Genomic DNA, 17268 nt, shown 5'->3' with positions numbered 1-17268 from the left:
TTCACAAATGCTTTCTTTGCAAACATGGGTGTCCCAGTTACCCTGGGCGGGTGCCAAGGCCCTCAGCCCAGTGTGTTTTCTCAGCTTCCAGGCAGCCGTGGTGAGACTTGAAAACAAACAGTATGTGAGAGCTGTGGTTCCCCAACCAAGGAGGACTTGCACTTGTGTGTGCGTATATGTGTATGTGTGTACATGTGTGTGCAAGTGTGTATATGTGCATGTGTGTGCGCACATGTGAAAGTGTGTGACCGTGCATATGTGCATACATGTGCATATGCATGTATGTGCATGTATGTACATGTGCGTGCATGCATGCATGTATATCTCTGTGCATGCATGTGTGTGTGCCCACATGTGAAAGTGTGTGCCTATGCAGGTATGTACACATGTGTGGGTGTGTTCATGCATGTGTGCATGTGTGCATGCATGCATATGTGTCTGTGTGTGTGCATGTGTGTGTATATGCATGTGTGTGTGTCTGAGTGTGTGTGTCTAGTTGGTGATGGCCAACAGAACTCTGCAGAGAGATTCCTGGGACCCCGGAAAGAAAGTTTCCTATAAAGAAGAGAGCAGTGCCGAGTTTATGAGTGGTCAGAGTGGAACATCTTGCTGTGCTCCCACAGGGAAAGCAATTCTAGATGACCCTGCTGGAGGAGTGTCCAGGGAGAGAAAGAGAGGGTAGTCAGTGGGTAGCCAGTATCTAAGCCACTCACTAGGTCACTGGGACACTGTGGGTCACTCACTGCAAAAGCAATGCCCAACACCAGCACAGAGGCTCCCAGTCATGGGTCTGTGCTAAACAGACAGACATGTATTCATTAGCCTCAAGGCCCAGTGTGTTCCATCAGCCAGTCATTCAACTACTCATTGCCTGCAGACTTGGGTAAAGTTTCTTCTGGCTTAGATTCTGATCTCAGGAAGCCTTGGTTCTAGGGGAGGGACATGGGCTCTAGCCTACAGTTGAAGGAGGTAAGTCTGGACTACCCAGCTTTTCGTGTAAGGTCTTGAGAGAACAACATTCTCTTTGTTGGAAGAGAAGGAAAACTATCAGGATGGGGTGGTGGCAGAGCTGAGATTTCATGAATAGGGTAGGATGTGGTGAAATCCCAGACCTTGAGACAGAGTGGGGAAGGGCAGCTGACAGAGCAGGCTGAGGGGTGTGTGACACATGTCCGGTCACTGCCTGATTTGTGAACCATGGAGACATTTGGTGCCAGGAGTGGGGTTGTGTTCACAAGAAAGAAGGGGTTACGGGGATATTAGACCAGAACTGCATTTAGAAGATTGCTCGCACAGCCAGGTGGGACCAGGACCCAGAGACAAGGCAGGGAGCTCAGGTTGGGTAAGTGGCCAGAAGGACAAAGGATACTGAGTCCTACCCCATTACTGTCCTCAGGCAACTTTGTTGATATTATCAGCAGCAGCATCTGGGAGGAGAGGGTCTAGAACCAGAGCTCTCTGGTGGCTTTGAGACTCTCTGCTGCCCCATCTCAGTCTTTCAGAGCATTGTTCAAGAGATGCTTAGAGCAAGCTGGAGGCAGCCAGTTCTTTGGAACAGAGGAGCTTCCAGCAGGCTACACACACCTCCCCATCTTTGTCCTCAGAGCCCATAGGAGAACGGACACTTTGAAGCAGTGCTGGGGCTTGAGGACACCTACCTTCAGGAGACAGCAGTGAAGACAGATGACCCCCTCCCCCTCCTCCTTCTCCTCCTCTTCCCTCAGAATCACAGATTGAGCCCAGGACCTCATGTATGCCAGGCAAGCACTCTGCAATTGAGCTCCATCCCAAACGGTTTTACATTTTTATTTTCTGACAGCGTCTTCCTCGGCCTTGAACTTTCGATCCTCCTACCGCCACCTCGGTGGCTGGGATTACAGGCATCCCTCACCATCCCTCTGTCTTGATCCTTGTTGGTATTCACCACATGAAACCCCATTGGTGGAGGGGGGAGGACAAGCTGGGGCTCCCTGCTGGGGCTCTGAAGCAGGGGTGCCCGTGCTGCCTCCCTGCAGAGGGCGTGGCTCCCGCTTTGCCTGTGCCATTAGCTTTGCAGCTCTGTTATTACCCGAGGAGGCTTACGGGTTATCAGTGCGCTACAGGAGCCTCGGGAGAAAGGATGAAGAACGAGGGGTTTTTAAAAAGGAAATAACAAAAAGAGGAACCATATTTTCTAATCTGAACCCTGCCCTGTGGTGGCTTTGTTAACTCCAGTCACTCTTGCAGGACACGAACTGTTAAGGGCCACAATGACTTCCGTGATGATACTTCATCTTCACATTTAAAAAAAAATGCAACCCAATTTCTCCATAAGCCCCTCTAAAACCACTGCTGGGATCTCACTGTTATGGTTGCTGGAGCATAAAAATCCTATAACTTCTCCATGGGCGAGGAGATGCGGCTGCCTGTCAGCCAGGGGACAATTGGGGTTGGCCTCTTTGACAGGACCCTATGGAGACATCCCCCGGAGACTCCTCCCAGATCAGGGGGAGGTGACCTAAGCCCCAACCTCTCAGAATCTACTGCTTAAAACCCCTTCCCCTCCTTGGCTGCTGTCTGGAGACTGCACAGAAGGCAGAGACTCCCACTAGCTAAATTCAGGTCTCCTTTCCCGCCCAGAAGGATTTCCCACCCAGAGGCTTGTTCGGAAGGTCAGGGCCACACAAAGGAGACACTGGCCAGGAAGCCACACCTGTATTGGATGTCACTTGAGTGGACGATTTCAAGTTTTGAAAGCAGGGGTGGTATCACCCTTGCTTCCAGGAAGGTTGTGAGCATGGACAGGAGGGTGGGGCAAGAGGCCAGCAAGGGGGATGGGAAGAGATAGCTCTCTGTCTCACTCTCCTACTGTCCACGGGACGGACAAGGCCCCATCACACTCTCTCTTGGTTGGGTTTTGCTAGCTGAGGTGGGAGGTAAGTCAGCCTGCATGATCCCGGTTTCAGCCTGTTTATGGGGGAGAAGCAAGAGCCACGTGCTTGCCAAGGTCCTTGCAATCTCCCATGCACCAGTTAAACTGCACAAAGCACCCAGGCAAACCGGTGAACAGCAATCACCAGAAAAGTGCTTGAAAGGCCAGGGTCCCTCACCATCCAGGTGCGGACTAGACATGAACCTTGTGGTCCCAAAGAATCCCACACAGTCAGACGATACGTGGCAGGTGAGGCCCAGGGATGACAGCCTAAGTTCCCAGAGGCTGCTGAACTAGTTCCTGAGAAATTGTAGCTTAGTCTTGGGAGCCAGCCAAGAATCTTCCCTGAGATTGTGTTTGCAATTGGTCAGGAATGGCTCCTGGTTAGGACCTTGAAAGCCCTGCAATTTCTTGCATATCTCATACCTTAAGATGACCACACCTCCTCAGTGTTTGCAAAAATAAAAAAACACTCACAAAACGGGTGTCTGTCTTCGCACATTAACTCCCAAGCAGGCAGAGTCTGAATGGGTTTGACTTTACTCCAAATAGTGGTTCTATAAGATCGTAGTAGACTTTGTAGCGATGTTTTGATACATATTGACACTGTTTGGGGAGGGAGACCTGGGCTGTCCGGAGCCCCGGTGTGAAAGACTAGGGCTTGTTCCAATACTGTTTCCTTTTAACCTCCACACCCTGTACCTGGCTTTTTAAGTTCCTGCCTGTTTTAGTTTATGTAAGAGCATTTTGCCCCCCATGTATGTATGTGTACTGTGTGCATGACCAGTGCCTGTGGAAGTCAGGAGACAGCATCAGACCCCTGGAACTGGGATTACAGGTGGTTACAAGCCACCATGTGGGTGCTAAGAACTGGGCCGGTGTCTTCCCCAAGAGCAGCCAGTGCTCTTTACCACTGAGCCATCTCTCCAGCCCCTTGGCTTTTTTCAAAAACAGGGCTCTGGGGCTTGAACTCAAACTCCAGCTTAAATGGTGATCGCTTAGCTGGCTGAGTCATCTCTCCCTTATAGAGGTGAGGTGCTGGGACCACAGCTACGAGGTCTTAGAGTCCATATTCAAACCAACTCCACCATCTGGACCACACTTCTTTAGCTTCCGGCAGACCTAGGCTCAGAGGGTGGGGCTTGGGAAAGATCAATGACGCTTTGCTCTTTAGGTTCTGTGTGTCTGAGACTCTAGTCCACAGTCAGACCTACAGGGAGTGTTGTGAAGCTTAACAGAGCCAATTCCTATGACGTGCTTACCACCCAGCACGGGAGCTCTCAGGTCCAGATAAACCGTAGTTCAGAGTAGCCCCAGTGAGATAGCTGCCCATCCTCCACACAGGCAGTGTGGTGCAGAGAGAGCTCCACTGCTGCACTAGAGGGCTCAGTTGAGCTGACTCCTGTGTGAAGGAGTGTATAAGGGCTCAAATTTCTGAACAATCTTAAGGTGTGTCAGCCTCAGGCATGTCTGGGTCCAAAGACTCCATCAATGACGCGCAGGCTGTATCAGGGAGCTTCTTAGATTCCACGAGCTGGTAGGAGATGGTTCCAGAACACAGCCTTCATCATTTCCTTCCCAGATGCCCAGTCGTCCCACCTCTCCTGCCTAGACCCCTACCAGTTCCAGCAGCTGCCCGAGGCCAAGGGTTGTGAGCCACTGGGGTTCTCCTGCTCTGGCCATGCCTCTGTGGGTAATCCATTCACCCCTCCCGAAATTAAATTCAGCTAGAAAAATCATCCCTGCATCCCTGTGACCCCAGCCAAAGTTCAGGGACCTAGCGGCTTCTCGTGGGCTTTAAAGTCCTGTCCCTAAACCAGTTTCAGTGGCTCATGGTAGGTTCGACCTGACCAGTTGAGGCACACAGAACACCCTGGCTCATATGAAGGACAGGAGGTGCTTTCCCTAAAGAAAACCTTTATGCTGCTATCCACAAGACACGCCATGCCCCAGTCATGCCCCCCTCTGCCTCCCATGAGCCATGCATCCCTGAGTGGTTCCACAGGGGGACACCTGCTTGTGTGCTACTCCTTCCAGGGGTGTAATGGGTACATGGGCAGCAACCTGGTGATTGTGACACCACCACTTGGCCCTGGTTCTGAGTTAATACGTAGTCCCAGAGGAAAGGAGAGATGGATTGTGGGGAGGCTGAGGGAGGTTATAGGCAAGGGCAATAGAAGATGGGGCCTTGTGAGGTTGGTGAAGTCAGATACCCCAGGGGGTTCAGAGACCTGCCTACCCAACTGCCTTGCCTTTGAGCTCTGCTTAGCCAGCATTGCATACCCTGAGAAGGACACCTTGTAGGACTTCAGAAGGCCATGGCTTCTTATCCCTGGACTTGCCGGGGGGTATCCTCACAGCGATTGCCAGTAAACCAAAGCTTGGTTCAAGGTGAGAACGGGAAGCAAATAGGACACAAACCAGCAATTTGATCGAAGCCCAGGCTCCACCAATCACAGGCCACAGGCCACAGGCACCTCGCAAGAAGAAAATGAATGGGCAGACGCTGAACACTGGCTGCCATTTCCAACCCTAGAGTCCTCCCCATTGGGAACAATGAGCATCAGGGTGCCCCCCTTTGGTTGTGTTCCAGAGGAAGAAAGATCCTGATCTTTGGGGACCAATGATATTTGTGGCCCACGCTCCCCTTACTACAGTATGTCCTGTGTCCCCTATCAGTTTGTTTGTGCTATAATTCCAGGGTGCAGGGACACCTTTAATCTTAGCATGGGGATCGTGGGGGCAACATCGTGGGGGACACATCTCCTTTTGATTCCACGAAAAGAAAAATGGCACTCACTTCTCTTTGTGTCTGAATAGGGAAAGCCTTATCTCCATTTTCTGGGGACTGTCGTCACCTCTGCAGGGGAATCCACACACCTTGGCAGCCTTCATTGTTTCCGTGTTAGGCACAATACCATCTCATCTCTCCTGCCTGCACCCTTGCTGGTCCCAGCAGCAACCTTTGGCTAGCATGAACCCCTGAGGTCCTCTGACCGTCCATGGGCGAGTCCATCCACTCTCCCAGCCACTGCCTTTCCTCACCTTACCCCTCTGTCACTATTCAGCCCACCAAAACGTCCCCCTCACATTCCTTCAATACCTATAATGGTTTAGTATCATTGCAAGCACAGATGTGATTGGACAGCTCTTCCCCAGATCGCTGGGGATTTTCAAACAAGCCATAGCCTGATCAAGCTGGTATGAACCTCCTATCTGTCCATCTGGAGTCTAGACAGCCAGGGCTAGCTATGTAACAGGAAGTTGTCCCCAGCAGCACACTTCTGTATTATTCTGGCCTCCTGGGAGACTGGGCAGAAGTTTCTAGAACTTTCTGGAAGAAATCCACTCGGGCAGGACCTCCCAGCTCTTCTTCATGCAAGTACAGTCCGTCTGCTCTGGAACAGAGACAAACTGCCCTCGGGGTGCCCAGGATGTGACGGGACCTACACAGGCCTGGTGCCCTACGTGGGCCTCTCCTCCATTACCTTCCAACCAGGGAGTCAGAGTCAGCCAGCCCCTCAGCCGGCGTGGATCCCGGAACCCCACACCAGGTGGGAATTGTTTAACAAGATTCCCGTGACTGGAAAATTCTGGTAATTGTGTAATAACAACAGCCACAGCGCTCAGCAATTACCCAGGGTTTTCATCGTAGACCACTTTACCCGCATTAACTAATTAAGTCTCCCAGCCTCCCTCGGAAGCAGGGAGGGCTGCCGGCTCCGCTCCTGCCAGTGCATGTGTTCACTTAATGGTAGCAGCCCCGAGACAGGGTTGGGGACTCCGTGGGCAGCTGGCCTCTACCCTAAGAAGCACCTCCCAGTCTCTTACTGGTCACCCTCCAAGCTCCCCTAACCCTGCTGGACATTACCCGTTCCTCGGTTTGCAATGATAGTCCTGGGCTCTGATATAACGTGGACCTGACTCCCAAATAGAGAGTTGACCACTGAGCCCTGCTGTTCCCAGGGGCACTAGATCCCCCCCTTCGGGTCCTTCTCCCTCCCTTCTTTTCAATCTTGAATATATTAGAGAGAATAGGCAAGTCCTGGGGACCAGCTTGGAACCATTCGGGGCCACACAGCTGTACGTGATACATGTGTGTGGTCCCGAGGCTTGTCCTGTGCATTGTGGGAGGTTTAGCACGATCCTCTTTTGCTGGAAGCCAGCAGCTCCCTCATCCCTAGTGTGACAACCTCGGATGCTCTTGGACTGATAAATGTCTTGGCGGAAACAAAAACACACTAGTTAAGAGTGACTGTGACCTGTCACCTGCATGGAAATCCCAACAAGGTCCCAGGCTGCTCCTGGTTGTTCTTTCCTGCAGTGAGCTATGAGGTCAGAAGCAGCTGACGGGATTTCCTTAGGTTCCCTGCTACACACACACACATACATACACACACACACACACACACACACACACACACACACACACACACACACAGAGCTAAGTTAAAGGCACACAAGCCTAATTCATGATCCCTTGTAGCTTTTCAAGATCTCCCTACAAAACCTTGCCTGACACCAACCGCATTCTGACCTGTGACCCTGCCTGACACAGACCACATTCTGACCTGTGACCCTGCCTGACACAGACCACATACTGACCTCTGCAGGCACTTGTTATAGATGCAGGGACCTTGCCCAATCCAGCCTCTATTTCCACTGCCCCTGTAGCCCAGGACCCAGCTGGGTCTCCTGCATTTGATTTTGCTCCTGATCTATGAAAGTAACGGGGCTTAGAGCACAATCTTCTCACTCACCCTCCATTGAGTCTCTAGGAGCCCTGGCAGGGTGAAGGAGAGGAAATGGGGTATTTAGCTGGGGTGGGCTGGAGTCTCTGTCCTCAGACACACTCTGTGCCCTGTGGGTGGGGCTGCAATTGCTTAGCACTTTGATGCTTAGAGGACTAAAGACTGAGGTTTGAAGGTGAAGCCACCACAGAGCTGTCCTTAGAAGCCATCTCTGAAAACAGAGGCTGCTCTATCTATGGGGGAAGCCCACAGGACAGTCCTGCACCCTGCACCCTGCACCCAGCAGCCGTCCAGAGAGGGCCATAAAATGTGCCAATTATATACACTGCAGCATGAGAGATCCCTTCTGGTCTGTGACAGGGAAGCATGTGTCTTTCAGGGACTGGCAGACCCTGGAGAACGTAAGCAGTAAGTGCCACATCCCTGCCCCATCTCAGAAGGTGATGGAGTCCTAGGATTTCCTTCTGTCCCTGCGGCCTGATTGAACTCTGTCCTGATTGTGAGCAGGCCTCTGTGGGGGACGTGGGGCTGGACCATCCTGTTGGGTGCTCTGAAAGCCATCTTGCTTTTTGCTGGAACCATCAGCCATCCCCCCCCCTCCACACTCCAAGTACAGAGGATAGCCGGGCGGTGGGCTACAGGGGCAGCTACAGCACGGGGCTTCCATCTACGATGCAGCCGGGTGACACCCCAGCCCTGAGCCGTCCACTTATTCATCCACCAGTAAATCCTGTCCTTCCACCTGCCAACTCCACACTCTGGTTTTACGGGTTCCTGTCCTGGTTGTTTATTAAGCACACAGGTCCAGAGAGCTGTGTGCCTCTGACGATCAAGCTCACGGGGTCGTCTAGATCTGCATAAATGGCGCTAATATGACAGATGTGATCACGGAACAGGCTCTCGGCACAAACGATGCTGATTTACCTGCTCCATCCCTCTCCGCAGCAGCCGCCTCTCGGGTCCTCCCCTCAAGCCCCCACGGCAAGCAGGGAGGTGTGTGGCACTATCCCCGGTTGTTATGACTTTCTGGGTAATGTATACATTGCACCATTACATGCTATTACGACTTTCTGGGTAATGTATACATTTTCGCTACCACGCAACCTCTCTCCTTCATTTTTCATGAGAACTGGCACGAGATTAATGACCGAGCCTCAGAAGAAGCAGAGCGCCACGCCACTCTGATTTATTGACCACTTAGCGTTGATGAAGCTGCAAACAAGAGTCAAACAGATGTTGCAGCTGCATTTTTCTTTATCAAAACCAACCGCTTTTTGCATTTTTAACCACTTCTTATGCCGCTGTCTCCCTTGCTCTACACGAAGGGCGCTGGCTCTGACCCTCCTTCCCAACAGAGGAAGGAGAGACAAATCCAGGGAGTGGGATCCTCCTACCTGGCACCCAGTTCATAATGGAAGTGGCCAAGTGGGGGACCCAGGCCTCTTGCTCTTGGCAACTTGAGTGTCTCGGTGGATCTCTGATGACTAGTTCATTCCTGCACCCATAATTGACTCAGGACACCCTGGGTGAGCCCAGCATGGAGACTTCACACAAACTGCACCTCCTTCCGAGCGCCATGGTTACCTGTGGCTGAGTACCGCACACTTCTGATAAGCTGTGGCCAAGGCCCTCACATGAGAGCTGGTGGCAGGGAGGAGACCGCTGCTCTCCCCCTGGTGTGGTGAAGGCTGTTGAACTGGCCTTCCTGTTCTGATTGGGCAAGCATCGTGACTGGGGACAAGAGCCATGTGGGGGGCCTCTGAACTCTGCCCTTCAATCTCTCAGAAACCAGAGGTGACTGGTTGTGGGTACCCGCTTCGTGGGTAGTGGAGGGCCCTCAAAGGGCTAAGAAGTTCGGCGCCCCCTCAAGTGTCTGCTCACCCCACGGCTGTCACTAGCTTGAGTGCCCCACTCCTCCCCTTTGCTCTTTAAATCAATGACACCTTTTCCACAAACCTGGCCTAAGGTCCAGCCCTCCAGGCCAAGGTTTTGCTATGAGCTGACTGAGTCTAGAGCTCCCTTGCTAGGCTTTTGCAAGGCAATCTGACATTTCCCACTCTGGTGAGGATATCAGAATAAAAAAAACACCCTTCCAGCCCCCTGGACGGGTGCCCTCTAGTGGTTGCAACAGGATATATATATATATATATATATATATATATATATATATATATATATATATATATCTGGAGGTTTTGGCAGAACCTCTTCGTGTTAGCATGAGTTACAAGCGTTGCCCGTGTGCAACCCCCTTGCACTGCTGGCCTTGGCTGTGGCCCCCACACAGTTCCATGAGGGTGGATCTGTGGACACCTCTTTGTTCAAAGCAGTTTTATTCCCACTCCCTCCAACCCCCCTTTGCCGCCATCAGCTTTCTATATAGGAGCACTCCACCTCAGGAGGAGGGGCCACATTGGCCACAGCAAGTTGGGCCATGCGAGCCCTGTGGAAGAGGAGAGTCACGGAGATCATTCAATCCAGTAAGCAGACAGCAAAGCAAGGCAGCATCTGCTGGGTGGGCTCCCTCTGGAGAATCAGCCATATCCGACAAGGGGCTCAGGGAGTCAGGCAGTGGTGGCGACCGCTCTGGGAGTAAGCGTCAGGCCTCCTCCTAGACCTGCAGGACATTACTTGCTTTGGCTTTTTCCCCTTCCTGACGGGTTTCAACTGCAAATAACATCTTGGTTTGGTAGGGGTGAGACCCTGAGCCCACTCCCACATCTCCGTGCTGGGATTTTGTCTGGTTTGAACTTGTGGGTTCACGTGTGTACCATCCCTGTTGTGTCTGGATGAAGAAGCTGCTTCACACTCATCCTCAACCTCCGACTCTTATGACCCTCCTGCCTCCTCTTCTCATGTAATCCCCAAGCCTCTAGGGATCACGGCTGGACAAAGACGTCCTATTTAGGGCTGAGTGCTCTGAAATAAGGGATTTCTTATTTCTTGTAGTACAGGACACATCAGCCAGCAATAGCAGTATAGGTGAATTGGGGGTGGGGGGATTAGGAGCAGTGTTTTGGGGAGTGCAAGACAAGAGGTGGCTAGAGAGAAGCATGTAGCACCAGAAGTGTATGTGCGTATTCCATTCTCAGGGCCAGAGAGCTATCGTAACGTTATTAGATCACGCCTGCTCACGTTAGAAGAATGGTTTGAGGGGTTGGGGATTTAGCTCAGTGGTAGAGCACTTGCCTAGCAAGCACAAGGCCCTGGGTTCGGTCCCCAGCTCCGAAAAAAAAGAATAAAAAAAAAAAAGAAGAAGAATGGTTTGAGGAACAAGGAAGAGAGGAAGAGAGGAAGCGAGGAGACCCAAGAGAAGGGCTTCCCTGCAACTGAGAGGAAGGGTCTGGCTGGCTCTAAGGAAAGCTGGCCGAGCTGACAGTTACACAGCGGAGGACTGAGGAAAGGGTAGCTGCTCTTTCCAATGAGAGGAAGGTAGAGGGAGAGTGGTGCTGTCCTTCACTGGGTGCAGCCTGGGCAGAGCCAGGTGTGCTGGTTGTGCTTGGCCACACGGCAGCTGGGAGCATCTCTGAGGCTGTGCCTTAGAGGATTTGCTTGCAGGCTTAACGGGCAAATGGACTGCAGTGAACAGAGTCAGGCTGGAGAGGGGCCTAGGAACACTGGAGCATCAGGTTTGTGGCAAAATATGGTCACTAGTGAGGGTAGGAGGGAGGGAGGGAGGGAGGGAGAGCTAAAGACCCCCCCACCCACCACCAAGAGTCTGTGATGTGTGAAAATGAGGGCAGGTGTGGGCTGTCAGTGGAATCAGGGACGTCCCCACAAGTGACCTGTCTGCTAAACCCAGCACTGCTCATTTTCCCAGGAAGGACTTCAGGCTTTGTGAGGGATTTGTTTGGGTTTTGGTAGCCACTGAGAATACTGGGGCTTTGGGCCATCCATGTGCTGCTTGGTGTCTTCCGGCTGCCTGGCAGGGTTCCTACCAGGAAGCTCCAGGGAGAGAGAGACGAGCCCTGCTTCCATTTATAGTTGAGATGCTGTGGGTACAGCCCACAGGGATCCTCCCGTCCTGACATTCAAAGCCCCTACCAGAACTCTAGGACATCTGGGCTCAGCTGCAGAGTCCTGTGCACTTCAAGGAACAGCCTGTAGCTTCAGGAAAATTAATCCCAGAGCTGTCCCTCAACCCCAGCCCACATCACAGTCGGCCACAAGAGCAGTGGGCTACTATGACACTGAAGCGAGCCTTCCACGAGACCGGTGCATAGGAACACTAAAGCCAATACGTTGTTCTACCAAGAGCACCCCATAAAGTGTGCAGCTAATGAGTAAAACCACAATGTTGCCAAGAAGAGATGCGTGCCCCCACACTTTAAAAACACTGCAACATTCTATGTTTTAAGATTGGCCCAAGGGGAGAAGTAGGAGTGTAACACTGCCTGAGGAGCCTCTGCACTGGCTCCTAGGGACGGAATCTGGGACCCAGCACTGCCTGCCTCTCCCTCTTCCAAACCCAAGCCAAACTCCTTGGCCACCAGGGGCTGGGCTTCCTGTTAATTCATCAAAGCGATACAGAGAGGCAGGCTGACAAAAGACCCTGTGGCAGGCGTATGCTCCGGGGAGGAAGTTGATCTAGAACCCTCAAGTCGGTGATAAGCAAGAGTCCAGCTGCTGGCCCTGTGGCCTTATGGAGTAGAGTGAGTACAACTCAGAGAGAAAAGCCAGACCTGGTGGGGAATTCATGCCTGTGATTCAGCCCTCAGGAGGCTGAGGCAGAAAGGTTGCTGTGATTCTGGGGCCAATATTGTCCATAGAGTGAACCAACCTGGGCTATAGTGTGAGACACAAAGATACAGGATGGCAGATAGATGACAGATAGACAGATAGATAGATAGATAGATAGATAGATAGATAGATAGATAGATAGAGAATACATTGATAGATAATACATTGATAGATACATAGTAGATAATTTATAGATAGGTAATAGATTGATAGATAATTGATAGATGATAGATTGATAATAGATTGGTAGATTGATAGATTCACAGATAGATAATAGATTGATAGATAATAGATCGATAGATGATAGATTGATGCATTGATAGATAATAGATTGATAGATACATGGATAGATTGGTGATAGATGATAGATTGATTGATAATAGATAGATGGATAGATAACAGATAGATTGATATATCATAGATAATGGATAGATTGATTGATAGATAATAGATTATATGACAGATAGATAGATAATAGATTGATAGATGATAGATTAATAGATAACAGATAGATGATAGATATAAAAATAGATTGATAGATGACAGATCGATAGATTGATAGATGATAGATTAGATGACAGATAGATAGATAAGTAGGTAGATAGATGAATTGATAGATAATAGATTGATAGATGTTAGATAGATTAATAGATAAATAATAGAAGACAGATATAAAAATAGATTGATAGATGACAGATTGATAGATAATAGGTTAGATGACAGATGGTAGATAGGTAGTAGGTAGAAAGATAGATAGATAGATGAAAGATAGATAGATAGATAGATAGATAGATAGATAGATAGATAGATAGATAGATGGAAAATTACCTTTACATGTCAGTATCTACATTCAGAAACCCTGCCCTGCCCTTTGTGGGCCCTGATGTCAGCAGTCCTCAAGCTTCAAGGGGAAGAGTCAGAGTCACATGACCTATTTTCATTTCTATGAACTTGTACTGACTGCGTTACTGCCGGGCATTGTAATACCCCAGGGCCTTGTCCTGAGATCCAGAAGAGACCCCACATTCAGACATGCAAACATCCAATCCATTGATCAGTTGCCTGTCTGTCAAATCACCATGCCTCGGAGAACAGAGTTGAGAAACCAGGAATGTCCTTCTAGAGAGAAAGGGCTTCCTGGACAGGTCATGAATAACGGGTGGACAGAGGGCAGCAGGCGAATCTCGAGAAACCATCCAGATGCCTAAATGCGGGAACTTCAGGCTGCAAGTTTGGGTCCACAGGCTTCACAAGCTATAGCCTGTATCTCCCGGGGGTCAGGTGCCTCGGGCACCCGGGCTATGCTAAGTGATGCTGTGAGGACAACAGGGGATGGCAGTGGGGGATCCACAGCTTTTCATCTCCTAGGCACTGGGCATCCCAGCTCCCTCCTGCAGTGCCAAGCTCCCTCCAGGGATGGGATCAGAGGAAGCCCCAGGAGGCCTGCTGGTCCCTGCTGCCTTTTGATCCAAACTCTTATCTTTCCTCTCCATGCTCAGCAGCCGGTCCAGCTGACTAGCCAGGCCCAGGATCCAGCAAGAACTTTCAGTCAAGCCCTGGCTGGCTTCAGGGAGAGCAGAACTCAGGGCGAGGAGTCCAGAGAGTCAGTCACCTACATCCCTTCAGCCACCCCATCCATTTGGTGGGCGTGGCAGACCCACACAGCCCACCCACCTGTCAGGCATATTGCAAGAATAAAGCAAAATGAAGAATAGGGAAACAGTCAGCTGAGCAAAAAGCAGCCACCAGCTGTCTTGGCAGGACGTGAATCTGAAGTCGGAGCCCTGGCTTCCAGCCCAGGCGGGTCCCTGGCCAGGAACAGAGCTCTGGGCAAGCAACTCAGAGTCTCCCTCTCCAGAGGGAGGGATCCCCGGCCTGGCCTGCCCACCTCCCTGGCTCTACGGCCACCAAATGAAATAACAGTGTGGAAACACTCTGCAAAGAGCGGATCGGCCCACGGTGGCAGGGATTACCTTTATTATTAAGGACCATGATTTCCACAATCCAGAAAAGCTGCCATTAGCGAGAAGCCTCCTGTTCATGTTGATTTAATTTCCTGGTTAACTGAGCGTTGGCAAGAAGAAGAAAAAAAACCATGTTTCAACCCTTATTGGAAATCTTTTAAAATTATGCCAGTTTGCTTTCTTGCACTGGTCGTGGTATAGTCTTGAGTCTTTATTTATTAATGGGCTGATTGATTCATATTTTCATTCATTACTCTGGCTCTGACTGTGACCAAAACAGCAACCACGGACTCGGCCTCCCCCTGCTGGGGACCTTGTCCACTCCCAGGGCTCAAGTTTGGGACACACTGGGGATACCGGCCTACAGAGACAGAGAGGGGCCTACCACGTGGCTTTTCCAGAGTTTTCTTCCGTGTTTTGACGATTCCTTAGGAAGCTGAAAGAGAATGTGACTTAGGAAATACTTTCTGATCAGGGCAGAGGGCTGGGCCAAGTTTTTCCAGGAACATTTGTGAAGATGTGCGATCGGTTTGTGATGGTCAGTGTGTTCATTTGTTTGTTTGTTTGTTCATTTGTGACACGGCCTTATGTAACTTGGGCTGGCCTTGAACTTGCTACGTAGACAGTTGTATGTATGTGTTTGTGTATGTGTGCGTGTATGTGTGTGTGTATGTGTGTGTATGTGTGTGTTTGTGTGTGTATGTATATATGTGTGTGAGTGTGTGTGTTTGTGTGTGAGTGTGTGTGTATATGTGTGTGTGTTTGTGTGTGTATATGTGTATGTGTGTATGTGTGTGTTGTGTGTATGTGTGTGTGTTTGTGTTTGTGTGTGTGTATGTGTGTATATGTGTGTGTGAATGTGTGTGTGTGTTGTGTGTATGTGTGTGTATGTGTGTGTTTGTGTGTGCGTGTGTGTGTGTGTCTGTATGTGTATGTGTGTGTGTGTGTGTGTGTGTGTGTGTATGTGTATAAAACTTTGAACATGCTCCTGTTGCTTCACCTCCTCAATACTGATATAGACATGCAAATCCCACACCTGACTCACTATGGTTGTTCTTAACTCATTTGTCAGACCTGGTGTGACCAAGCAAACTTCAGGAACTGGGGGGATGCCCAAAGGCTTGGGGAGTCTCTGTAACGAAGCTGTTCAGAAACCCTACGGTGTAGCCATCAGAACTAGTGGTGGCAGGATGCAGTGGCCGTGCGCCTGGGTTGACTCTGGTGGGGGAAGGCTGACCATTTAATAGAATCGTCTGGAAATCGTCATCCTAGGGCTAAAGGCCTTTCCCTTCTTAAGCTCTAAATCGAACTGGAAGAAGCTGTCTGAGGTTCCTGGTGACAGCTGTCCGCTGGGTGAGGCACTGTGACATGTGCTGTAGTGTTCACGCTGGGAAAGGACCCAGGCTGCAAGCAGAGGCTGGTACTGGAGAAGTGGGTCTGAAGCCCTGGTAGCTACTTTTCTCCTGAGAGCCCACCTCAATGACTTCAGTGACTGTGACCGGGATAATGTTCCTTAAGCCGCAGGGGTGAGAGACGGGAGGTCTGGAGGCTCACGGGACACACAGTTCCGTCTCACGGTTAAGGTCCTGGGCTTCATGCTTGTCAGCCACTGTGTATCTGTGGTTTACATGGGGGTGATTTGCCTCTGAGGGCCCTGGATAATGCCAGAAGCCTTTCCCATTGTCCCGATGAAGGCGGGAGCCTAATGGCACATGCTGGCTACAGACCCGGGAAGGCACTGACTTCCCACAGTGCCTAGCATGGTCTCAGATGCCTGTTTCCAGCATAGAGCTAGTGCCACACAGGCGGTGGGGGGATGATGTACCCCTGCTGCACCCTCATGCTGCCAGTGTCTGCTCTCCCCACAGAACCCCGACATCGTCCTGGTGCACTACCTGAATGTGCCAGCCATCGAGGACTGTGGCAAGCCCTGCGGGCCCATCCTCTGCTCCATCAACACAGACAAGAAGGAGTGGGCCAAGTGGACGAAGGAGGAACTCATCGGGCAGCTGAAACCCATGTGTGAGTACCTCCCCGTGGCCTCAGCCAGCACTGCCCAGGTGGGCCGTGGGGACTCGGCGTGGAGCCCTGTTCCCTCTCAGACGTGGTGACACTGTGAATTCAGCTTTAATGACATCCCCTCCGATGCCTGCAGTCACTTAATCCTCATAAGCTTCCACACTGCAATCAAGGCACAAACTCCCAGACCCGGGGCTAGAGAGACGGCTTGTTGGTACAGTGCAGCTGAATTCAGATCCCTGGCAACTTATGTAAAATGTCAGGCACGACAGAGGCGGTGAGATGCAAGGTGAAGGCCAGTAGGGCCCTGGAAGTTCTCCCAACAGCCAGCCTAGATCGCTCAATGTAGCTCCCGGCCCATGAGAGACTGGACCTCAAACACAAAGGCAGGAAAGTTGTCCTGTGACCTCCATACACACCCAACACCCCCATGACGAGCATTCCTCTGACTCCTACGATAGATGGAGAGAGTGAGGCTCAGACACACAGACAGCATAAGCTGGGACAGAGCAAGCGTGTGTCTGCACACATAGGAGCAGGGTGAGAGACTGAGACAGACAAGGCAGGGATCTGGAGAATGGCTGCCCATGCTGGCCCTGAACACGGCAGCAGTCTGCTGGCTCTGGGCTGTCAAAGGGCCCAGCCTGGGTGACAAAGGGCTTTCCGTAATTGAGTTGATTTCATTTCATCGGCAAAGTAGAGCTTTCTGCAGCAACTGTCAGGTGCGAGTCACCGAGACAGATGGCCAAGGCTCCAGGAAGCCGAGGATCTTTGTTCCTACAAAGATCTACCCCTACCAGCTGGGCTCAGCCAGACTGGGAAAACCACAAGGCTTCCCAGTGCGTGTCAGGGCCCCTGCTGATTGTCTACTCAGACACCATTG

At 51.0% G+C, this 17268-nt stretch overlaps 1 protein-coding gene across 19 annotated transcripts in view; it reads left to right on the top strand.

The window, feature by feature from the left end:
* The window catches only part of Camta1 (calmodulin binding transcription activator 1), an 847864-nt gene that overhangs the window by 722001 nt on the left and 108595 nt on the right, over nucleotides 1–17268 (top strand). For all 19 annotated transcript variants that reach the window (XR_010066428.1, XR_010066435.1, XR_010066434.1 and 16 more), the window contains one exon: nucleotides 16235–16388. Coding sequence is in view for 9 of the 19 variants with exons in the window: in XM_063288086.1 (XP_063144156.1) it covers nucleotides 16235–16388 (154 nt within the window). In the remaining 10 variants the exon portion in view is untranslated. The remainder of the gene's footprint in view (nucleotides 1–16234; nucleotides 16389–17268) is intronic.

Source organism: Rattus norvegicus, chromosome 5 (genome assembly GCF_036323735.1).
Source record: "Rattus norvegicus strain BN/NHsdMcwi chromosome 5, GRCr8, whole genome shotgun sequence".
Lineage (NCBI taxonomy): Eukaryota > Metazoa > Chordata > Mammalia > Rodentia > Muridae > Rattus > Rattus norvegicus.
The sequence above is the reverse complement of the archived record's forward strand: the minus strand, read 5'-3'. Positions and strand labels throughout refer to the sequence as shown.